Here is a 25,102-nt window from a genome sequence, read left to right on the forward strand (position 1 = left end):
GCCGTCTAAGAGTCACACCAAGCTGCACTGATGATACATTGTAGGTCGAAACAGTGGCCATCTTTCTGCAGCTCACAGAAATATTTAAATGATCCGGAATTTTGAATAATGCATTTTGTTGTACCCTATATTTATTCGAGTAAATTTACACAAATTAAATACAGCGCAATACAGCCTATATGACATCGCAATAGAAACATTTGCCAAATGTGCTTTCTTACTTTTCTGTCGTCACTAAAGTGCAACACGTAGACTATTGTGCTGTTGACATCACTGCGAAATTATGACAAGAATATATTTTATTTTGGTCAGTCACGTAGATCATATTGATGTGCATGGGCGGGAATCCCGGGGTTACGCATGGGACCCAAAATTTAGTGCCGGGTGCATTATATGATTTTCCTCTCTCCCTTCAAAAAAAGATATAATTTTCAATGTTTGGTGCTTACTCCCTCAAAAATTAAAAGTCAGTTTCGTCGGATAGATGAATTATTTGAAGGAAATGTGTCCATTGTTTTTCGTTTGCCTCCATGCAATGGTTCATATTATTGTGACAGAGATAGCCGAAACTTTATTGTAACAGAAAAGTAAGTATGTCCCGCATTTATTTTCCTGTCTTGCCCTTTTCGTGCTTGGAACCCCGATTTGTTTCTCAAATTATACGATAATATCTCTTGTACCCCCAATAATTCACGGATCTACGCCAGTGTTATTGCGACAAACTACCATCCTACGTTATTGAGAAAAGCGTCTGTACGACAAAACGCAAGTGAAAATGTGTTTTAAATTAACTCCATAATAAATATTTTTGTGTAAGGGTTTGCACATGCGATTATAAATGCGGTATCCTTAGAGCAGCGATTTCCAAAAGTGGGCGTTCCTTAACAAAATACAAGGTGTTCAAAACGGGTTACCATCTGTAAGTACTGGGCATGAAAAGGCAACGATGTACAATCAACATGGCAAAACTCATAGCAGGATTTTTATCAATGATTTGTTCACAAGCGAAAAAATGTCATTTCGTCAACTGGAATCAGCCTGTTTGCTGGGTGGTAGCGACGATCATGTCCTGTCTTGATGGGTATCCAAATGAAATCACAAAGAGTGATGGGCGATTAGCGTTAGTGCGATCTTTCATTTTAAATTTCACCGAAATATTAATTTCGCCTTATTTTGATTTGTCCACATGCAGTTTTTCCTCCACAGGGCCCACAAGAGAGTAATACACCCGATGTGAGACGCATCGGTACAACGAGTCCAGAGGGCCCAATGAATATCCTTGCTACCTTTGAAGCCAAAAGATTTCCACCGCGTAGGCATCGTCCTCCTAATACAATCTCATGTGATTTCCAGAAAAAGAATGGAAGCAGCATATTTTTTTCCTCTTAGAGGTCCCTGTTGGGCTTTTTTTCAGTTTGAGTGGATCGTGCGATTCGTTTCAATCGACAGCTCTTGGTATTTAGTTTTAGGGCGTTCCTATGTCATTCATAAGCATTGACCGGGAAGGGGACGCACGTACTTAACCTTTGAATTGTCTGTGAAGCATTAACGAATGTTAGGGAATCAGAAGGCCTTAAAACATTTGTTTTTCGCACCGTATAAATATTCACCCAACCCCCCCCCCCCCTAAAAAATTCAAAAGTTAAAAACAACATGAAGCAAATGTTTTCTCTTATATAACTTGTTAAAAAATCAGATACCAAGTCTCTGTTGCCCATTAAGTATGTTGAGAGACTCCTATACATATTTTAGGAGTTCTATCAGCATGATATATTTTGAAGGCGTTTTGCAATTTCCAAAGAAACGCTCCACTTCTGGCACTTTTATGTGGAAAGAAAATTTACAATCCCAATGGTTTTGTCATTGTTCATATTTGTTACCTTTCTTTAATTACAATTTGTCAGATTTTCTTACGTTTACCAATTTGTTATCAATGCTCTGTCGGTATAGCACGCAAAAATATGCGATACAAAACGTATTGTGGATTCAACTGGGTTCGGCATTCTTTCTATGGATTCAACTGGGTTCGGCAACAAAATTAGTTTGAAATAATAATATTTGGGGAAGGATCCTCTGGCCTTTTTTACAGTAGGCGGCATTCAATATCAACACGGCACTAAACGCCTGAGCCTTTTCTGTCACGTTTGACTGAAAATTTCAAACATCAACGCCCTGCATGTCGTAACGCCGTTTAAACATGTATTGTTAAGCGTGCTAAAAGTTGACGCCCTTTGCCGGGTCATCTGCAGTGCAAATATAACCGCCCTAGCCGCGGATGAAAAGAGGTGGAATCAAGCGTTTTATAACTTCGTAAACTCTGGGTATAGGGCACATTATAACTTGTGGTGTGAGACAATGCAGATCGCGTTTCCACGGTAAGATATCCTGGATATTAAAAACCTAACTGAAAAAAAATTAAAATAAAATCGAAGCGAAACTGTCAAATAAAGTAGAAACGGAGGCCATGCGTGTAGGTCTATACCGCGGAGATATTTGCTTGACGATCTAAACTATCATATATCGATTATATCAACAAAGCAAAAAACTTGTTTTGTTTTGAAAACAGGAATTTGTTACGTCATAAAATGAAGGTTTATTTGTTTGTTACGTTGTTGGTTTGTCTCCGTCTGGCTACGGCCAATGTCTTCTTTCCAGGTGAGAAGTTATTTGGGAAAAAAATTTGTTTTGTTTAAAACTTTTAGGAAATTGCATTTTAGCAAAAATATTATGCTGGAAATACAGGTTGAGTCGAATTAATTTCGCTGTTGTGATTTCTCCGTTCAAACAAACCATATTTTAACCAATGAGGACAAAATGTTCCAAAAATGATGTCAATAACCGAGGCATGCAGGTCTTTATAGCCATTAATAATAATTCCGCTTTCAAGAAAATATCTCACTGGTGCTAAAAATCTTGTCAGTTATTGAGATCTTGTCATTACCAACGAGAAATATGTGTTTTTATTGCAGAAAATGGTCAAATTTAAATTAATACAAATGCACCGTTATGCAAATTTACCACAGACTTTTACATCCAAACAAAACTTTTCTCCACTTTCAGCTGCGTACAAGAGTCTTGGTTGCTGGGGAGACAAAAGTAATCGCGCGATTCCCACACAGGAAGACAAGAAAAGAAAATTATTAGATGGAAATCCACGCAGCAGAGACGACGCCATACAGAAGTGCGCCAGACTGGCGAACGTGGCTGGATACGAAGTTTTTGCCTTGCAGGTGCGCTTGTGTTTCCAAAAAAACAAATTATCTTTGCTCTCTCAGTGGGATTCGAACCGGCGACCCATGCTATTATACCTTGGGTTAAATTTTCTTTGAGACCGGGTCAACACTAGCGCTTTGCACCGGCGAATTCTTTATTTGACCACAACGCGATTTAAACCCAGGATATCCTGGCCACGAATCTCGATGAGGTTTTCTTCTTGATATACATGGGTCGGGCGCTTGGCCGATACTGCAAACTTTGATCGACTGTCTGTCGTGGGCGTAGATTCGAGCGCCTGCTCAAAATGAACTAAACAAAGTCTCCGCCGGCGCAAAGCGCGTGTGTGGACCATACCTCACTTCATGGTCCAGTACTTTTGGTCACCTTTTTATTGCACTCGCAGCTGTGCGGTAAATAGTACAACTTTTCGGTAATGCGTTATTATTCCATTCCAACACCATGAAAAAAATACGACACAGGTACAACGCTATAATAATAACCGCCACCAAACTCTTTTGGATTTGTGGTGAAAAACGTATCTTCTAAAGAGAGCAATTACTTTTGTCGTTGGTATAGTATGGAGGCCAGTGCTTTACTTCATTCAATGCGAGACAAACGTATAGAAGATATGGAGCTGTTAAACCTTCAAGATGCGGAAATAATGGCAAAGGGGGAACCTGGGCCAATCAAGTGTATGAACTGCAGTCGGTTGGAAGAGGTATTTAGAATGTCGCTAACTTACAAACCTTTCTCTTCCTCGACGCTTGACACCTCGCGATTCGAATTCTTGGCTTAAAATTTAAACGTTCTTCTTGATTACAGTGTTGACAACGCGCCTAGGCTGCTGGAAAGACACCCGCGACCGAGCGATACCCACACTGGAGAGTTTGGATGACGTGTTGGATGGCAACTACAGAAACAGAAAAGACGCCTTGAAAAAATGCGTTGCCGCCGCATTCGCACGAGGGTATAATATTTCTATTGTTTGCGCATCAGAACGCAAATGTTTCATGAATTTAACCTAAGAAAATTAAATCACTCTTGATGAATTATTCAATATCTTCTTGTAGTATGGGCAAATGCCGTTTCGGAACGAAATATATTGCTATAAAACGACGGTACACTACACGTACATGCAAATTACAAATTTAAACAAATGCTGACCTATGTTGCTCGTATGTTTTTATCCAGTTACAAGGTGATCGCACTTCAGAACGGAGGCTGGTGCGCAGGATCAAGAAATGCTGGAGGAACTTACAAAAAATACGGATATTTTAAGAATGGATGTGGCCAGGATGGTGAAGGCGGACCGTGGGCCAACCAAGTGTACAAGCTCACATACTTTAGCGCCAAGTAAGTGACATTCTTTACAGCGTCTCTAGAAATGTGTTGATGATGCTGCCAGGCATATTTATTGACACGCTGTGTGTTACATCGTGATAAAGGTTATTGCAAAGCAACCGAAAAGTTGACACTTACGAATATTTTTGCCAGCAGAGCCGTCTTTTAGTTATACTGATTAGAAATGAGTGCATTTTGATATTATGCTGTTGTTTGCAAAGATCGCTTGTATGGTTTCTCTACATAACATGGTTTCACCCAGGGGCCAAAAATGCCTAACAAATTACATCTAAATCACCGACTCGTAGGCCGATTTGTCTTCCCAAAATGCCTTTTATAAACCAAATCATTTGTATTTTGCGCAAAAAAAACAACTACACGAATAAATAATAAAGACAAAAAATAAAGTTGCTTGCACACCGATAAAACCACGAGTCAGGCGCCCAGGTAAAGATAATTTACTCGCGGAGAATCACCGTCTGTCGCAGGACTGCAGTCAGTCGTATTGGGATTTGATGGTTGCGACGTTAGGTGACCATCCGGCCAAGAGCAACAGTCTAACTTAACATATTATTAATAGAGAAATATCGATTACAATTCCTACACAATGCCGTTTAATTTTTGCAGATATTACGATCGGTAAGCATGACGTCATCGAACTTCACCCTTATAATAGATCATCATTACCCAATTTGCACAAGCGCTTGTTTTTCGCGTATATCCTTTCTAACGGCTCTGCTATGTTTCTTCACTAACCAATTATTGTTTATATCCTGTAACCGAAGCAAATAAAACAATACAAGAAAAATGAAATTGTTGCTTTAAAGTACAAGCAATGGAAACAACGTCGTTTTAAGTGAGATGCAGACCAGGGCTTTGACCAATTAGGTCTCTTCAATGCAGCTTGGTAACTTGTGATAGTCTTGCCAGCTAAATAGCCGAATACGACTTCCACATCTGTTGTGCACTGAACTAAAATAACTATAACAAACAATTGAAACAATTGTTTTAAAAAATTATTAAAAAAAACAATAAATTGTCCTGTTTTGTTCACAGCACAGTATATCACGTGACACACCGGTTGCGGAACGAAGCTTATTATTAAAGTTATAAAACTCTGGTACAATGTAATTAATCACAGGGTAATTATTGGGAGTTATAAAAGTTTACTGAGCAGATTAATTAACTCAAATTTTTTCGCACCTAAGTATAAAAGCTTATATTCCAATACAACTTGACCGAATAAATTATACACGTCACCTCGCCTAATGACGTAATAAACCGTATTGCATGTAGGCGTCAATCAAAAATATAACAATTATCATGACACATAAACCTAACCACTACAGTTTGTTGAAAATGATAAATGTCAACGTATTTTTGATCGTGTATGCTCACAGATAATGATAAAGGTGAAACCTGGGCCAACCAAGTGTACGAACTGCATTAGTCGGTTGGAAGAGGTATTTAGGATTCTGTCATACGAAACATTTTTTCTTCGCCGCTGCTTGACACGTTGAGCTTCGGTTTTCATTTTGAGGCGTCATTGAAAATGTTAAACGTCAACGTCTATCATCATATGCTAATATCTGACACCCAGACAATTGCAAACGTGAACTCCCTTATCCGCGTGCGATGGAAAAGCTTTTTACGGATCACCTGCAAAGAAAATGTGGGCGTTTGTTGTTGAAGAACTAGTATATAAGTTTGGAACCGGTTAAGTTTTACTCTAGTTTGTGCTGTACAGCGTATTTATTAATGCCCATGCACAGTTTGCGGCAAAATAAGGGTTTAGTGGTGTGCTATAACTGTGTGACCGGAAAATAATTAAAAAGAAGAATATAGCATTTAAAATCAAGTGCCAAGTGCAGACAACTTTTCCCTGGTCAAAAACACAGAATGTTCTTTTCAACGACAGTACACACACGGAAATAAAGTGTGTCTTCTGATATGTTGGTCGACAAATATCACTGACATGGCTTTATCACTTACGACATGCTCTTGTTGGTGAAAGTGCTACATCTTTTAGTTATCAACGTCTTATGTCTGATATTGAAGCAACATCGAAGGCAAGATGATTTTGTCAATCATTGACTGCTTGATCGACAGCCTATATGTTCCGCATCTCCGATGGGTCGTTATCTAATCTTGAATGAGGTGTTTATTGGCAGTGAAATTTCTATTGGAAAAAAATATATCGTATCAATCTAGCTTTGTCTTCCATCTAAACACAACATATGGTCCTACACCACACACAAGAGATTAAAACAGGATGTAGTAAATTTTTATGTTTTGAGAATGTCCATTACGACAAAGCCATGTCTGAACGCTTCATTGACTCACGCAATGGACCATATTACGCCAAGCTGTTGGCCTATACGCTACGCTACACGCGAATAGTGTTTACTAATATAGCAGGCCCGACCAGCCCACGCGCATTCTAAACTAGATCTCACTTTATATCACATTAAAAATGTACGGAAGCGAAAAAGAATGTTTAAGCTTTGTAATCTGTTACTATGAGATTCAACTCAAAAAGCTGCGTGTTACATTGAAGGTTTATTGTTTAAATCGAAAATGAAATTGTTTCTTGTACAGATTTTGATCAGAAAGTTTATCAGGCATTGTGCAGCACAGAAAATTGATCATACGTCATTAAAAACATGACAGACACGGAAATTAATTCGAACGACCAGGACCCACTTGTGCAAGGTACAACTTGCTGCATGTTTCTAATCATAGTGAAAGTTCAAATTACTGCAGATTTTGGTCAATACCACCAATGGGTGTGTAGATTACTTGGGAGGTGTGATATAAAAGTTGTAATTGCCATTGTAAGATTAAAGTTTTACCTAATACACCATGGCGAATAGCTCCGTTCACAACTAGAAACTATTGCGCCACGCAAAGGCATTGTGGTACCCGATTTTCTTTGTTCGAACAATAGCTCGGGTTATTTAATCACAATGGTCTGTTATCGTAAGTGATTTTGCTTTGTGATGTGTTTTTGAGATCATTTGGACATTTTAGATCGCGTGTATCCATCTGTTCGTGGATCTTCTGTAGAAGTTGCCAAGAAAGGAATTTGTGTGAAGCTCTTTGTACCGGTAGTAATAACTCTTGGACTATGCTTGTGTTTTGGAGTTGGAATGGTGATTGGAAAATTTGCACTTCCTGAAACTGGTAACGAGTACAAAAAGCTGTCATAGTATTTTGAATAATCTGTATCGAAATTTGACGTGGTATATCAAAGTTTTATAATACAAGAGCCGAAATCCTCTCCATGGCGCCCTCTATATTGTCTCTAGCCCAGCTATAGCCTTTCAGCTCACGCTTTTCTGAGCTATTGTTATGTCGCGAATTTTAAAAAGAAATTTTATCATTAGGTAAACAAACTTTTAACTCTAACATTCATATGTGTTTTCAAACGTTGTTCATTCCCTCCAAACACACTACCTAAGTTGAATCGGTGAGCACACCGTAAACCTTTGTTAATAATAAACATATTTAAGTTAAAATGTTCCGTATGTTTTGCCCCTGACTTTCTTAGACAAGTGCAGATATTTATAAACCAACTTCTACTGCAAATACCGATTTATTCGTTAAAAGCAATTTGAAAAAATCCCTTTCTTTGTTCCAGGATTCCCAAAGCAATGCGAAAAGTTAAGTATACCCTCACATATCAATCAGTCCATCTCCTACTGTGAAGATAGAAACGGAGGCAACGTGACGTTAGCCCCCAAGTCTGTGGTTCTTGGACTCACTGTTGCCACCAAGTGTTATATTTCTTGTATAAATGGCTTCCACTTGAGAGGGCCGAACGTGGTGCAATGTTTGGGAAACGGATCGTGGTCGGATCAGCTGGAAACTTGTGACAGAAATGGTAAATTTATTCTTGAGGAATAAAAATGTTTCTGTAAAGGTACTGTTTACTGCACTTCCCCATTTACTAAAGCACGTGAAATTTGTGTTGCTTTTATAAGCTGCAGATTCAGCGTCCAGTCTTAATGCACATTGAAAGTCCTTTATCATATGTCTGTACAGGTTTTTGCGATGATTTACTTACTTAAGGTGTATTGTGATTTACTTTTCTTATTCATAAACGATTTTAGTACAATTCTTAATATTCCGGTCGAAAAGTCGAAAATTATTTTTGCTGAAACAGTTTTTATCAGTTTCAGCATCATGTCCGCATATGGAAGTGTTACAATTTGGGACGGTATCGTGTTCTGACTCCAACCATGTCGGGTCTCTGTGTACATTTACTTGTGACAAAGGTCGTCGGCTTGTGGTGTGTATTTATATTGTTATCTGTGAAGTTAAAAAAGTACTTTTTGAGTTCAAATATACATCATTACGAAGGCATATCACCATACGTCTATTAATGACCACGTGTTTTCAAACACGGCCATTATTACAACTTCGACTTTAGTAGTTGTCCAGTTTTTCGTTATTATTATAACATTTATTCAAACACCATTTTTTTAAATACGTGAGTTCATATTTTTTTGAACTCCGGTCATTGACAGGGTTCCGATCACACGACGTGTCTCTCTAACATGGCTTGGAGTAATCCACCTCCCACATGTGTGTCCGGCACATCACCTTGTCCCAAATGTACATGCGGTCCCACTTGTCAGTTCACAAACCAATGGACGAAAGTTTTGCCTCAAGTTCCAACCAAACCGTGGGCCAAGGGCGTAGTAAGTCACTTTTTAACTTAACAGAAATAAAACATAAAACAGTGTGGGGATTTCCTTATCTCCGTCCGACATCTCTGGAAGTGGCTTCGATGCCAGTGAATCTTGTTTGCCTGAATGACACGTTTTTTCTGCCTGAAGTGTTTATCTTAAAAATGATTGCTTATAAAATTTATGTATTAAAACTTACATTTCCTGACTTGTTTCCTTCATTAATTATTCTCAACCTCATTGGGATTCGATTCCGGTTACTAACATGAAAAAAATCGCCACGTGGAAAAGTGGTAAAATTTCTTAATTTAATATTGTTTCACCCGATCATAAGGTTCTTAGACTTCGCAGCCAAGCTGGATTAGCTACTTTTCCCGGGGGCGATCCTGCCTTGCTATGCGTAAGCATGGTATCTGCTTTGTGTCACCTGAAGGAGAAAATAAACTAATAGTGTCGTTTTCGTTTTCACGTAGAAAAAATAAACACGTTGACCAAATCACTGCTCAATCCTCTAAAAACAACAAGTCTTGATACAATTTCAGGTTGTGTACGCTGGTAACGAAATCTTTTGCCAAATCGTTCACCACGGAGGAATCAACATAAAATGGGACTGTACTTGCACTGACGTCACAATGCAGAGCGCGAAAAGATGCAACAAGTATAAACACGCTGGTGACGCATGCAGTCATGCACTTGCAAATCTTATAAACTCCCTTGCGAATCAAGGGGATTACCCTAAACCGTGCGATCCATCGGCAATGCAACCCTATCTCTCCTGCTGACAAATATATTGTTATGAATATAATTTCACTGCTACAAACGCACTGGTATCTTTAATTGAGATAAACAAATATTAAAACGCACGCATGTACGCAGTAATAAATACTCAGCAGGTGTTAACGTGTTGTTCTTGATATGATACTTTTTATGCGTTTTGATATTCTGTTTACTTAAGTTAAAATAATTTGACATATTTACATCCAAACTGCATTGTTCTGTTGCTTTGGTATTTTTTCAAATAAAAAAGAAAGAAATTGGAAATTGTGTAGACGACATAACCATGTTTACAATAAATACCTGGGGTTAAGTATAATTCCGTTCCCAAAGGAAGTAGTTTGCATTGGAAACCATTTAAGAGCGAAATAAATCAAAGATATTATCCTAATCGTAAATTTGCACTTGTTAGGTTTGTTTAATTAGTGTAGGAAATTAGTGTTTATTGAAGTAGAGTCTAAGACAATGGTCAGGATTCTTTAAATCTTTAAAAAAATTGTCGACGATCGTGTTGGCCACATATTAGTCAGATACACATCAAAAAATCCAACTGAAAAGATTACAAACCCGTACATTATAATGTTTATTCCTACTTCTTGAATCTTTGTCAAGGATATAATCAGTAACGATATGCGGTTTTGTTTTGTAGTACAATATTCATACAACATAAGCACATAAGTGCAAAAAAAGCCATAATATTGCAAAGCTGCAGACAGGGTGTGTACACGCACGTTGACCGAAAGGTACCACAAAGTGGAGACTAGTGTGCCTGCTAGTGTGAAAGCTAGCACAGTGCCACACAACAGCAGCACTGATGAGACCTTACAGGTCGAAACAGTGCGTGTACACACCCTGTCTGCAGCTTTGCAATAAGCACATAAGCTTCAGCCTTTTTGTAAACACTAATGTGCAAAAAACGTTCTTCTCTCTTGGCAAACACCCAGAATGTTTTGTGCTGAATAACTTTATTATGAAACGAAAATAACGTACAAGCCCTCATCTTCGATAACATTTTCTTGTGGGTAAAACCCCAATACCTACAATTGGAGCAACATGGTAGGTGCTGTTGATTTTATCAATCATTAACTTTGTTCATCGACAGCTGACCAAGCATAACCGCCGCGATATCTTCTGCAAATTCGATATGGCATAATCTTATCATGAGTACTTTAAACCCCCCGCCTGATTTGGTAACTTTCCATCGTCGTTGGAAACAGTTTCACTTTAGATGAAGTGTTTATTTGCTGTATAGGCAGTGAATGTAATGGAATTTCATTGGACAGAAAAGATAATCATATCGATTTAGGGTTGTCTTTTGCCCAGACAATAAATTGGTGTTAAAATATATTAGAGTATATTTGTTCTATAAACCGGATTTCTTTGAAAAGCTGGGGTGAAGGTATCAATGTATTTATACCGCGACTCATCACTAGCAACAATATACGGTGGATTTCAAAATGCAAAACAATGTTTTGTGAAATTAGGTTATTGTACGACGAACCGGATGAGTTTCACAAGTTAAGAAGTATTTTCACCAGGTTTTGACAGAATGTGATATATTTACAGATTTTTCTGAATGCAAATTAGCCGTCACGTTTTGTCTGTTTCTGGAAACTTCACTGATTTACGCAGTAGATTCCATTACACCTAGCAAAACGTTAGGTAAGTTTATAGCCAGATATACCATATATGATTTAAACCAAAAGAACACGGTTTTCATTGACGATGCAATGGATTAAAATTGTTATTTGTTTCAGTTACGTTGTTGTCCGATTTTGCCATATAGTCGCCAATTGTAACTAACTATCCACATGTAATGAGAATCTGCTCATTTTGTTTAAATACCATGCAAATGCACCGCAGAGTGTGGTAACTCCATGTGCAGTGCTGGAGTGGCTGGCTGGCACGGCATGACTGTACATGTATGCATTATTATCTCATACCATCACCAAAAAGTTGTGTCCCAAGTTAGCTTTATTTAAATTACTTTTTGTGTAGATATACCCGCTCACTAAACCTGCACGCACCAAGTAGTTCCAACAGATATTTACAGCAAAGAAAACTACTCAATAATTGGTATCGAAAACATGGAACGAAACGAACAGACTCCACTTTTGCAGGAAGGAATTGAAGGTAAGGATTCTATTATTTGTTGGATCAAAGTTTAAATCACTGTCTATACCAAACATTTGTGCTTGTATTATTATTATTAGTATATTTAATAACTTTTTTTCCTTAGGGTCAATTTGGTCAGGTTACGTTTTTTCGCTCGTTTTTTTTGTTACGCTTGAAATTTGCTCAGTTTTTTACTCGCATTTATGTTAAGTAGGTGTCATGTTGAGTCAGTCTTATTCTTGCTGACAATATAACTCAATGAAAAAAGCACCCACGTAGAAACGCTTGGAAAAATACAGACAAAATCCATTTGGAGATAATGTCATGAAATTTCAATGTTATTGCTTAAAATTAACATGTAAAGCCACATATAACTGCGTACACCAGCATAAGATGTCATTGCGCCATCCAAAAACGCGTGGTTCCTCATTAATTTTGTGAACAATTAGTTCCTGATTTTCACTGTTTGAACAATTGGTTCCTTATTTGCTTTGTTTGAACAATTAGTACCTTATTGGCTTTGTTTGAACAAAAACTCGAGTTATTTGATAACAATGGCCTATTGGTGATTTTGCTTTGTGATGTTTACTTGAGAATTTTTGGGCATTTTAGATCGCGCGTGTATCCATCTGTTCGTGGGTCTTCTGTAGAAGTTGCCAAGAAAGGAATTTGTGTGAAGTTCTTGCTACCGGTAGTAATAACTCTTGGACTATGCTTGTGTTTTGGAGTTGGAATGGTGATTGGAAAATTTGCACTTCCTGAAACTGGTAACAAGTACTTAATCTGCAATGCAATTTGCCTCAACTTGTCAAGACTGTGCTAATATCAGAGCCTATATATAAAGGTCATATGTACTTTCTACTCCAGTATCGTTTGCTATGTGGCCAATTTTGCAAAGAAACTTATACTAGTTATTTCGCTTAACATGGTACAGACAGCTAGAAGATTTAATTAATTAGGTCACGTAATCACTTTAAAAGGCACTTTGAAACGTACTTTGCACTTGAGAGTATAATAAACGAACGATATGTACTCAATACAATTTCTGTTTCTGTTCCAGAATTCCCAAAGCAATGCGAAAAGTTAAGTATACCCTCACAAATCAATCAGTCCATCTCCTACTGTGAAGATAAAAACAGAGGCAACGTGACGTTAGCCCCCAAGTCTGTGGTTCTCGGACTCACTGTTGCTACCAAGTGTTATATTTCTTGTGTAAATGGTTTCCACTTGAGGGGACCAAAGATATCGGAGTGTTTGGGAAACGGATCTTGGTCGGAACAGCTGGAAACTTGCTACAGAAATGGTAAAATTTGTTCTAGAATAGTTGTATTGCGTTATATTATATTGCGTACATTTGTTTTAGGCTACTGGTTTAGCCAATTAACAACTTTCATGTTTTTTTTTTGAAATAAGTGTCACCACTTGATTTTCATTTTTTGTGACCTTTTCCCAGTTATGATTTTCGCGGTCTGCTTTCGATGCAGCTGACAACAATATGCCAGCATTGCGTTTGGCTTAACAGATCATAATAATAATTTCAGGTCTGTGTCCGCGTCTGGAGGTATTACAACATGGGACGGTATCGTGTTCTGACGTCAATCATGTCGGGTCTCTGTGTACATTTACTTGCGACAAAGGCCGTCGGCTTGCGGTGTGTATGTGGATCCACAATCTACATGTTGCTGTTGTTGTTTGTATTAATTCATCTTTTTCATAAATATAACAAATACAGTGATTGCACTTCTGTGAGCTGCAGACAGACGGCCACTGTTTTCGACCTATAAGGTCCCATTAATACAGCTGAGAGAGTGATTACACAGTGATTACGTATTAGCTTTTGAGGGATACTGTTTCCTTTCGAGGCGGTTTCAAAACCATCAAAATTGCGTTGCTGGGAGTAGATATTTATTTTGTACAGGGTTCCGATCACACGACGTGTCTCTCTAACATGGCTTGGAGTAATCCACCTCCCACATGTGTGTCCGGTACATCACCCTGTCCCAAATGTACATGCGGTCCCACTTGTCAGTTCACAAACCAATGGACGATGGTTTCAGCTGAAGTACCAACCAAACCATGGGCCAAGGGCGTAGTAAGTATTTTCTGCCGGTTATATATATGGTGTATGTAGAACCTAAATGTCACTGCTTACCCTATGCGCATACTAGTTTGAAATTTGTTAAATTTGATAAATCCCAGTTTTTTGTACATCACTTAATAGGTTGACCTCCCACGTTTGCATGCGTAGGTTCTGAATTTACATTTACTGACCTTTCTGTTTCCTTTATTCTCCGCGGGGATTTAAATCAAAATTTGCCCATCACCAAAATCCATGTAAACAATGGCAACTCGTTTAGTTTTTACAACCTTATTGAAACCGCCAAGTATTGAACAGGAGAATGCTTGGGAAAGGCAGTGATATTGGGAAACAAAACATCGATTCCCCCCAAAAACAAAATCTTTTTACGATGTAGTTTACTAACCGCTTCCCCCGAAAGTAAAATAACCCCTTTAACACAACACTTTTTTGTGCGACTCCAGGTTGTGTACGCTGGTAACGAAATCTTTTGCAAAAGCGTTCACCACGGAGGAATCGATGTAAAGTGGGACTGTTCCTGCACTGACGTCACAACAAAGAGCGGAAAAAGATGCCACAAATATAAACACGCTGGTGACGCATGCAGACATGCACTTGCAAGTCTTATAAACTCCCTTGCGAGTCAAGGGGATTACCCTGAACCGTGCGATCCGTCAGCAATGCAACCCTATCTATCCTGTCCTAATTAAAATGTAATTTCAGCACAAGAAACTGTGTCTTTTAGTGGCATTTTTAAATTTGTTAAATACAATTAGAACAAATGGTACAACATATATATAGATAGAAATTCCAATTCCACACTTGTAAAATTATATGTTGGTGAGGTAATTTCACATGTTTTCGTGTATTTTATTGTTGCACATTTTCAAATTCCAGTATCTTCAATTGTGTTTTGTTTATTTTCTACACAAAATGGTAATTTTCTCGTGTTTTAAGCTCCTTAGAGGAAAGTTACAGCATTATGCTGGCCCAGATAAACTCGCATACTTAACTGAATCAAATCACTCTTATTTTTTCAATGTTACGGTTCCAATGATAAAGTTTTTAATTTATGAGTAATATTTTCCGCAATAAACTTCGTATGCCGTATAATGTCCATACTTAACACTGCCCCGACTTTGATTACAAAGTACACAGACTGAAACGTTGTTTACGGAGATAAGACTTCAAACTACTTTCGTTATGAAGAATTCCTATCCAACGATTCACAAAAGAAATGAAATGGCACGGGCACCAATAAAACCATAAAGTGTTCTTGGTTTTGCAAAAGCATGAGCAAACAGCACGTACAAATTAAGACTGCACTCAAGATAAGCACATCCATTCGAGAATTCCAAATTCAATAAAAACCATCACGAGACGCAGCATTTAATTATTGTGGGCAACGTGAACAAAAGAAATTTATGGTAATTTGCACCGTTACTGAAAGCAGAAAACGTGTTAATGTAGAATGCAAACTTCAACGAAGAAATTACGACAGTTTGAAAGTCATATTTTAGGGAGCGTTGCACTTGGATAGCTTGTAAGGTGTGGCAAAGAAAAAAAATTATCATTAAATACAAGGTTGGCTCCTGCAAAATCGCGACGTGTAAGAATTTATTCGGGTTTACGCAAAATTGTTGCAGTTTATCCACATGACAGATATGGTTGCATTGCAGAGAGGTCGCACGGGGCGGGATATTTATTCTCCTTTTCAAGGTCAGTGATCAGGTTGGCAAGGGCGTGTCCGCATGCGTCTTCCTCTTTTTTAAAACCATGACATTTCTTCCCAGTCTGTGTTGAAACATCGGTGCAAGTGCAGTCCCAGCGAATGTTGAAGCCTCGGTGGTGATTTATGTGACAGTGAATCTCGAACCCCGCGTAGATAACCTTCATGGAAAACAGAAATTACAAGTGGGATAACACAGTAGGATTTTATGAGCAAAGAGATGACGTTAATAATGATTGAGAGCCGCAGACGATTATCGTTTAAATGCAACTTTACTTTTTACATTTTGTTCTTACTAAAAATCCCACTGTGAGAGCTGCAGACCGGGTATACACACTATTTCGACCTGTAAGGTCTCATCAGTGCATCTGTTGACTGTGGCACTGTTCTTGTTTTTAAACTAAAGCTAGCGCATTGTCTCAGTTATTGTGTACTAATGAGACCTAACAGGTCTCACTGTCTGCAGTTCTCAGAGCGGGATTTTTTGTACGAACAAAAGTTAAAACTACAGAGAAATTGGTAGCCGATGTAAAAACCTAAGGTGCAGCTGAACAACAAGCATCCAGGCAAAACAATAGGACTTCGTGGTTTGAACGACAAAGAACACATTTATAAAAACTCGCGGTGCTATAATTGTAATATCATAGTTAGAAACTGTGCATAAACTTATACATCATTTGCTTCGGAAAAACATTGGAATTTTGATAAGTGACGAAACCTTGTCTGAAACACACGGTATTTTATTTGAGTATCAGAAAGTGTCACTGTTTCAATCAATGGGAGCTAGTTGGTCAAAACAGTGGCCTTGTCTGCAGCTAACTTACGTCGTAATGTATTTATCTGCATATATGTTGCTGAATTGCTATCTTATCTGGTTTATTTTTCAGATTTTTTAAAGTGCTTGATAATGTCATCAAATGAACACACGTACCACGCTCTGTCCCCACGGTTTGGTTGGAACTTCGGCAAAAACTTTGGTCCATTGGTTTGTAAACCGGCATCCTGGGCCACAAGAACATCTAGGACAGGACAAAGGCGCACATAATGGGATAGGATTGCTCCACGATAAATTAGAAAGGCACGTCGTCCGCTTTTCACCCTAGATTTGCGTTGGGTGTTGTTTAAACGTATATCAGCCATACAGTAATTTTAGCGGAAATCAATGGTCATATGATTTCTATTTTCCGAACTCAGGTATAACCAGTTTCTATAGAAATATAAGTAACGTAAAACCAAGCGTCAAAAATTAGGAACATCTTCTACCCCCATTGCATTGGTTCAACCACAAATTTTTACAGACTGCATTATGGACATCGACAAAAAAGTGCAAGAAAAAAAAAGATTACCGACTCCTATGCTTTCAAGCCTATTGTTTCAAACGAAATGTGTTTACTCTGTATGAAATATTGTCACGTGATTTTGTATAATTTATAATTTCTGACAAACCTTTGTAGATAGTTTTTAACCATACAACATTCTAAGTAAACTTATGACAGCACTTACCGCCAGTTGGAGTCCTTGGTCGCATTCAAAGTTGCAGACGGATCCGACCATGTCTCCCTTATTGCATGACGTCGTGCCTTTTTGTAACACCTCAAGGTACGGACAGGATGGAGGAACTGCATTTATATACAAATAGTTATATAGTTGGCAATTAGGAGCTTAATCCACTGTCATACACTTCATAGAAGATAGTTTATGGAGGATAGAGTAATATGAGGTATATAAGCCCAAACAACAATAACAATGATAGGGTGTTTTACCATTTGCATGACATTTTAGAACTTTGTGCGACCAGGAACCGCTTTTCAGACAATCCATTACCACCTGACCCTCCATCTCATAACCGTCATTGCAATTCATGTAACACGTAGTGTAGATGGACAAGCCTATTACTTCGACTGACGGCTCCAACGATATGTTGCCGTTCAATGGGTCTTCACAGTACGACGTTGATTGGTTGATATGCGAAGGTGCTCTCAGCTTATCACAATGATTCTGAATTTCTGAGAAGTTAGTTGGGAGAATTTTACAAAACAAGCTGTGATGGAAATGTGACTCTTATACCTCTCCAAGCAAATTTATGCGTCATTATAATTAGGTTAATTATTGACGTTGCTTTGTTACATACAACAAGCTTGGTATTTTTTGCAAAAAAAACATACAATATACTACTTATTTCTAAGCGAAAAGATAGAAATGTTACAACGCGCACACACGGAGGAGAAGAAAGTGCGAGTAAGTGGAGATATGACCCTAAGTTGAACCATTTTACCTTCGTGGACGACTGGGGGAAGTGTGAACATTCCGATGGCGATTCCACCGACAAGGCTGACACAAAACAAAGTGACCAAGAACAAAGGAAGAAAACATTTCTTCACAAATCCCGTTTCCTTGTTTCGTTGTGGACAAATTTGGAAAACAAGCATGGGATCTGCAAAGAAACGAAGGAAAAAACATATAATTAAACGCAATCTATTAATGCATTTCGTTTTCTGCTTTTGTTTACCGCATAAGATCCAAATAAATAACGCATTGTCTAAATTCCTTCAAGTTAGACTAAACGCACGAGATGTATTTCTCGTTTTTACATCATTGCACTGGAAGTCAACAAGGCATAAATTTACTGTAAGGGCTTTACAAAAAAATTACCTCTGCGATTGTCAATAACGATTGGTGTTTGGTCGTTTAGAAAGTTTTCGTCTGCATGTGCCATACTCTCGCTACCTTATTTTACCTAAAAGTATCAAAATTTATCAAAGCTCGAATGTTGTAACAATAACAATAAACCTCTTCTGCAGTTCAAATATTAATCAGGCACAGATTTTCTGTCACTGCGTGGTAAATCTTGTGCAGAAATGCAAGCCAACCAAACGAGCACTTTCCTTTCAACAATTGAACCTTAACCAGGTGCTTGTTCAAACATTATCAAGTGCACTGGAGTGCCTTTATTGCCAGCCATACAGTGTGTCGTATCAGCCGAAATTAAGTAGTGGCGGAGAGGATTTCGCCTCAAATAAATAACCTGGGTGCTTTAGAAATAAGTACGTGTTTATATAGAAAACGATGTCTATAGCACAATAAGACAATGCTATTGCTCGTTTAATACGTTAAATTTCTTTCCTTTACGTGACACTCGCCAAGAGCTGCTGAATACAAGTAGTTCCTTCCCCAACTTGTCCCAAAGAGAAACTAAGTTTTATCTGATGTTTCGGAAATATACGAGCTACACTTGCTTTCTTCGGAGAGTATAGTTGTTTGTTTACTGAGTGACGCGCTGTCTTTTGTTGACCACAATGTTGACTCAGCGATTGTGGTCATGCCTTATCTTTGCGAGGTTATCACCGAGAACAACCCGAAGAGAAATGCATCCGAAATAGAATGAAATGCACACGAAATAGAATGAAATGCATACGAAATAGAATGAAATGCATACAAAATAGAATGAAATGCATACGAAATAGAATGAAATGCATACGAAATAGAATGAAATGCATACAAAATAGAATGAAATGCACACGAAATAGAATGAAATGCATACGAAATAGAATGAAATGCATACAAAATAGAATGAAATGCATACGAAATAGAATGAAATGCATACGAAATAGAATGAAATGCATACAAAATAGAATGAAATGCACACGAAATAGAATGAAATGCATACAAAATAGAATGAAATGCACACGAAATAGAATGTACTCTTGCTGCAACTTCGGTACTATGTATTCAAAGTCCTGGAAATCCGAATCATGCAAAAAACGACGATCTTGGCCTTAATGTTAAAAACTGTATCTGCTGGATTTCAACAACAGAGTGTCAGAATATGGATACCTACCCGTCTCGCGCGACAACTAACAAAGCTTACAATTGTAAACGTTTTCATTATCGCAGCAATATTTCATGCAATGCCATGATTGGCAGAATCGCCCCACTGCGCGGATCCTTGCTTGGCGATCACAGCTGACGTATCGCGATCATTAGGTTTGCAGGCTTGGCAGCCCAGGCATTGCAGCCTAGCTGAATCAGCCACTGTATCCTGACGAGTCGGAGGAAGATTTGAAAAATCAAGCTCCCGGTGAGGTTTGAACTCACGACCCTGCGCTAACCAAGCACCACGCTCTACCAATTGAGCTGCAGGAGCTCAGTCGTTTAACGGAGTATGTTGTGGCAAATAAGCAAAATTTTTTTTGCGAACAATGCTACGAAAAAAAACTTGCAGGAGACTTTGCACTCCAATATAATGAAATTACATTTGTTTTCAATCTTTCAAATTAAAGAAACTACGGCATGCAGTGATAATTCACACATTGTTTGGCTTCAGATTCGCGAATGCAGATTAACGTGTTTTTTGTGATTCTGAAGTGGAAATGATTGTGTGTTTTGTGCATACTGTAATGCCGCAATATTCCTGGAATTGCGCACATCGATCAGCTAAACTTTTTCGTTAACGAATTGATTGAAATCAATTAATTTGATCCTTGTGTGTCGACATTTCGTATTGACGAGGTTATCAAAAATACAACCTCCCTTGAAGCGTTTTGTAGACGATTTTAAGAATAAAATATGACTGAAAAGAAAAATGTATTGCAGGCAGCAAAAAAAAGACCGGACACTGTCCACGATCACGTGACGCCGTACCTTTTACAAAACCTCAAGACACGAACAGAAAAAGAAACTGTTGAAAATGAAATGGCCGTTCAGAGCTCAGTTTATTCATAATGTTCAAATTGGTATATAGCTTTATAGTCATATGATGAGCAAATTGGAGCCAATCATATGAATTGTGCAAGCTGCAGACAGATGGCCAATGTTTCGACCAGTTTTATAGTCATTACCACAAAATATTATCGACGAAATTGTAGTTCAAAGGGTAAACAAATTGAACAGCGTTTACCATGCTGTGTTGATGGAATTTGATGTATGCAGGGAAATATCACTTGGGATAGGAACTAGAAACCGTTGATCACAATTCGTATAGCTGATAAGCCACATCCTGGAAATAATTTGTTACAAACTGCAATTTTGATGGTTGTGATTTTTCGCGCATTTATCGGTGCCTGGTTCATGTTTCATGTTCAATGATAAGTTGTTATTTACCACGCCCACAACATTATAGTTCCGACATTTCCTGAAAACAAAGCACTTTGCTATGAGTTATTATGTGAACGAAAACTCTAAATGGTGGTCCATGATTAAATTGCGATCATTGTTCACAACTTGTGTGATTTAAAAAATTACCTCTGCGATTATCAATAACGATTGGTGTTTGGTCGTTTAGAAAGTTTTCGTCTGCATGTGCCATACTCTCGCTACCTTATTTTACCTAAAAGTATCAAAATTTATCAAAGCTTGAATGTTGTAACAATAACAATAAACCTCTTCTGCAGTTTAAATATTAATCAGGCACAGATTTTCTGTCACTGCTTGGTAAATCTTGTGCAGAAATGCAAGCCAACCAAACGAGCACTTTCCTCTCAACAATTGAACCTTAACCAGGTGCTTGTTCAAACATTATCAAGTGCACTGGAGGGCCTTTATTACCAGCCATACAGCTTGTCGTATCAGCCGAAATTAAGTAGTGGCGGAGAGGATTTCGCGTCAAATAAAGAACCTGGGTGCTTTAGAAATAAGTACGTGTTTATATAGAAAACGATGTCTATAGCACACTAAGACAATGCTATTGCTCGTTTAATACGTTAAATTTCTTTCCTTTACGTGACATTCGCCAAGAGCTGCTGAATTCAAGTAGTTCCTTCTCCAATCTCGTCCCAAAGAGAAACTAAGTTTTATCTGATGTTTCGGAAATATACGAGCTACACTTGCTTTCTTCGGAGAGTGTAGTTGTTTGTTTACTGAGTGACGCGCTGTCTTTTATTGACCACAATGTTGACAATGTTGACTCACCGAGAACAACCCGAAGAGAAATGCATCCGAAATAGAATGAAATGCATACGAAATAGAATGAAATGCATGCGAAATAGAATGAAATGCATACGAAATAGAATGAAATGCACACGAAATAGAATGAAATGCATACAAAATAGAATGAAATGCATACGAAACAGAATGTACTCTTGCTGCAACTTCGGTACTATGTATTTAAAGTCCTGGAAATCCGAATCATGCAAAAAAAAAGACGATCTTGGCCTTAATGTTAAAAACTGTATCTGCTGGATTTCAACAACAGAGTGTCAGAATATGGATACCTTCCCGTCTCGCGCAACAACTAACAAAGCTTACAATTGTAAACGTTTTCATTATCGCAGCAATATTTCATGCAATGCCATGATTGGCAGAATCGCCCCACTGCGCAGGTCTTTGCTTGGCGATCACAGCTAACGTATCGCGATCATTAGGTTTGCAGGCTTGGCAACCCAGGCATTGCAGCCTAGCTGAATCAGCCACTGTATCCTGACGAGTCGGAGGAAGATTTGAAAAATCAGGCTCCCGGTGAGGCTTGAACTCACGACCTTGCGCTAACCAAGCACTACGCTCTACCAACTGAGCTACAGGAGCTCAGACGTTTAACGGGGTATGTTGTGGCAAATAAGCAAAAATGTTTTTGCGAACAATGCTACGAAAAAAAACTTGCAGGAGACTTTGCACTCCAATATAATGAAATCACGTTTGTTTTCAATCTTTCAAATTAAAGAAACTACGGCATGCAGTGATAATTCACACATTGTTTGGCTTGAGATTCGCGAATGCAGATTAACGTGTTTTTGTGATTCTGAAGTGGAAATGATTGTGTGTTTTGTGCATACTGTAATGCCGCAATATTCCTGGAATTGCGCACACCGATCAGCTAAACTTTTTCGTTAACGAACCGGTTGAAATCAATTAATTTGATCCTTGTGTGTCGACATTTCGTTTTGACAAGGTTATCAAAAATACAACCTCCCTTGAAGCGTTTTGTAGACGATTTTAAGAATAAAATATGACTGAAAAGAAAAATGTATTGCAGCAAAAAAAAGACCACACACTGTCCACGATCACGTGACGCCGTACCTTTTACAAAACCTCAAGACACAAACAGAAAAAGAAACTGTTGAAAATGAAATGGCCGTTCAGAGCTCAGTTTATTCACAATGTTCAAATTGGTATATAGCTTTATAGTCATATGATGAGCAAATTGGAGCCAATCATATGAATTGTGCAAGCTGCAGACAGATGGCCAATGTTTCGACCAGTTTTATAGTCATTACCACAAAATACTATCGACGAAATTGTAGTTCAAAGGGTAAACAAATTGAACAGCGTTTACCATGCTGTGTTGATGGAATTTGATGTATGAAGGGAAATATCACTTGGAATAGGAAATAGAAACCGTTGATCACAATCCATATAGCTGATAAGCCACATCCTGGAAATAATTTGTTACAAACTGCAATTTTGATGGATGTGATTTTTCGCGCATTTATCGGTGCCTGGTTCATGTTTCATGTTCAATGATAAGTTGTTATTTACCACGCCCACAACATTATAGTTCCGACATTTGCTGAAAACAAAGCACTTTGCTATAAGTTATTACGTGAACGAAAACTATAAATGGTGGTCCATGATTAAATTGCGATCATTGTTCACAACTTGTGTGAGCAAACGAACCGCTTTAACTGCTCGCAGTAAGTTGGTGTCAAGTAAATATGAGATGTTTCTAAATTTAACATAATTTTTGAAGTAAGAATAAATTTCTTCCAAACCAAGCAATTGACTGCTGTGGTATTAGTGGGGAATTTTTACTTGGAACAAAATTAAAATTGTTTGTTAAATTAGACAAACTATGTTTTCAAGTTTTCATAGTGATTTATGTTGCAAGCAGAAAGCTTTTCAATCGATTTATTTTCTAACTAATCCAGGACAGACTTTTTACTTGATCATAATCTTTTTTACAAAAGTCCTATTCACGATGTTGAAGCCTGCCATCTTGGTATTAGTTTGTTGCATTCTTTCGTTCCATGTTGATGCTCGTGTATGGCAAGAACCAATAGCAGAATTTTGCAGACAAAATTCCAAGTATGTCGAGTCTTGTACTTTCTTCAAAGGTGGGACCATAGTCGCTAAAGCACCATCAGATACAGCTTCGTGTTCATCAAACGTAAGATGGGCGTAACTTTAAAACATTGTGGGTTGATGTCAATTTACGTCTTTGAAACTTTCAGGAACTCAAAAATTTTTTGGGCAAGGAGACGGATAATTTAACCTGCGGAAGTCAAGGGCTCGAGAAAATCAAAATCAACGGAAACGTTATCACATACAATGCAGGACGACAACTGTTTGCCGTGGCAACCGAAGGCAATTTAGGTATTCAGTTCCTTTTAATTAAATCAACCGACCAATTTTATTTTATCTGACCCGGATTAATATTTTCTGCCTTATTCCATACGTACTTACTTGTCATGTGAATCTGGTATTTTTTTACGCGAAGACTGGTTGCGTTAGCATCCGCAGGTTTTTGCGTAGGGATCAACCTTGCATATCGGTATCGTTGAAAACTTGGTACAGATACTGATCAACACTTTGTATTTCCGTAAAGGTTTTATGATCAAGGGAAAGTACGATGAAAACCAAGCAATGAAGGTTGCGGAAATAGCTAAAGAAGGAATGCGTTACATCCTATATCTAAACAGATCTTAAAATTCCTGTAAGTTTTCTGTCAAGCTAAAATTCCAGTACCATTAAGCGAATATTGTTTTCAAGGTATCAGATGTGGATTCGTACAGTAACAAACGTGTATCCCATTTGTTGCAACCACTCGTACAATAAAACACAATTGGCCACTCGTTGGTTCCTGGTGCTTTGTTTGGGCATTGAGTCTTGGGGCAAATGTATGTTATTAAACTTGTGCGGGATATAATAATAAAACTAACATTAAATACTACACGAGATTTGTTTGCGTAAGTAATACTAACAATGTGTAAAAGTAGGCGAAATATTTTTAGGCGATTATGACGGCAAATGACTCAGGTTTTCTTCTAACATGTCGAAAAAATCATATACCAAGTCTTTTCGACCCATACGACGGTGATTCTGATACTTTACGATAGAGTTTCTTCTATCAAATCAATGTAATAATTGTTTTGAATCGAAAGTAATTGTTTTTATCAATTTATGCGGCGGCTTCTTAATTCGCGGGGCTTCGTCACTGGCTGATAGCCT

General features: G+C 38.1%; 3 protein-coding genes across 3 annotated transcripts; all 3 read left to right on the top strand.

Moving 5' to 3' along the window:
• The first annotated feature begins 2,539 nt into the window (after nucleotides 1–2,539).
• On the top strand, nucleotides 2,540–5,361 carry LOC145895097 (uncharacterized). Its single transcript, XM_082983850.1, has 6 exons — nucleotides 2,540–2,655; nucleotides 3,061–3,230; nucleotides 3,793–3,934; nucleotides 4,039–4,183; nucleotides 4,408–4,569; nucleotides 5,185–5,361. The coding sequence occupies exons 1-6, from the start codon at nucleotides 2,586–2,588 to the stop codon at nucleotides 5,198–5,200; spliced, it is 705 nt and encodes a 234-aa protein (XP_082839976.1). The 5' UTR covers nucleotides 2,540–2,585; the 3' UTR covers nucleotides 5,201–5,361.
• A 1,673-nt stretch (nucleotides 5,362–7,034) lies between these two features.
• Nucleotides 7,035–10,249, top strand: LOC145895210 (uncharacterized). Its single transcript, XM_082983980.1, has 6 exons — nucleotides 7,035–7,269; nucleotides 7,588–7,740; nucleotides 8,198–8,440; nucleotides 8,733–8,848; nucleotides 9,087–9,260; nucleotides 9,791–10,249. The coding sequence occupies exons 1-6, from the start codon at nucleotides 7,221–7,223 to the stop codon at nucleotides 10,028–10,030; spliced, it is 975 nt and encodes a 324-aa protein (XP_082840106.1). The 5' UTR covers nucleotides 7,035–7,220; the 3' UTR covers nucleotides 10,031–10,249.
• Nucleotides 10,250–23,806: 13,557 nt separating this feature from the next.
• LOC145895372 (uncharacterized) lies at nucleotides 23,807–24,723 on the top strand. The gene is made up of 4 exons (XM_082984174.1): nucleotides 23,807–24,041; nucleotides 24,106–24,247; nucleotides 24,480–24,587; nucleotides 24,644–24,723. The coding sequence occupies exons 1-3, from the start codon at nucleotides 23,853–23,855 to the stop codon at nucleotides 24,578–24,580; spliced, it is 432 nt and encodes a 143-aa protein (XP_082840300.1). The 5' UTR covers nucleotides 23,807–23,852; the 3' UTR covers nucleotides 24,581–24,587; nucleotides 24,644–24,723.
• The last annotated feature ends 379 nt before the right edge of the window (nucleotides 24,724–25,102 follow it).

This window comes from Ascidia mentula, chromosome 3, assembly GCF_947561715.1.
Source record: "Ascidia mentula chromosome 3, kaAscMent1.1, whole genome shotgun sequence".
In the NCBI taxonomy this organism is placed as follows: Eukaryota; Metazoa; Chordata; class Ascidiacea; order Phlebobranchia; family Ascidiidae; genus Ascidia; species Ascidia mentula.

Coding starts and splice junctions, on each gene's coding strand:
- LOC145895097 (XM_082983850.1), top strand. CDS start 2,586: ATGAAGGTTTATTTGTTTGTTACGTTGTTGGTTTGTCTCCGTCTGGCT. Junction 3,231..3,792: donor ACGAAGTTTTTGCCTTGCAG/GTGCGCTTGTGT, acceptor TCGTTGGTATAG/TATGGAGGCCAGTGCTTTAC. Junction 4,184..4,407: donor GCCGCCGCATTCGCACGAGG/GTATAATATTTC, acceptor GTTTTTATCCAG/TTACAAGGTGATCGCACTTC.
- LOC145895210 (XM_082983980.1), top strand. CDS start 7,221: ATGACAGACACGGAAATTAATTCGAACGACCAGGACCCACTTGTGCAA. Junction 7,741..8,197: donor ATTTGCACTTCCTGAAACTG/GTAACGAGTACA, acceptor TCTTTGTTCCAG/GATTCCCAAAGCAATGCGAA. Junction 8,849..9,086: donor ACAAAGGTCGTCGGCTTGTG/GTGTGTATTTAT, acceptor GGTCATTGACAG/GGTTCCGATCACACGACGTG.
- LOC145895372 (XM_082984174.1), top strand. CDS start 23,853: ATGTTGAAGCCTGCCATCTTGGTATTAGTTTGTTGCATTCTTTCGTTC. Junction 24,042..24,105: donor CAGCTTCGTGTTCATCAAAC/GTAAGATGGGCG, acceptor TGAAACTTTCAG/GAACTCAAAAATTTTTTGGG. Junction 24,248..24,479: donor GGCAACCGAAGGCAATTTAG/GTATTCAGTTCC, acceptor ATTTCCGTAAAG/GTTTTATGATCAAGGGAAAG.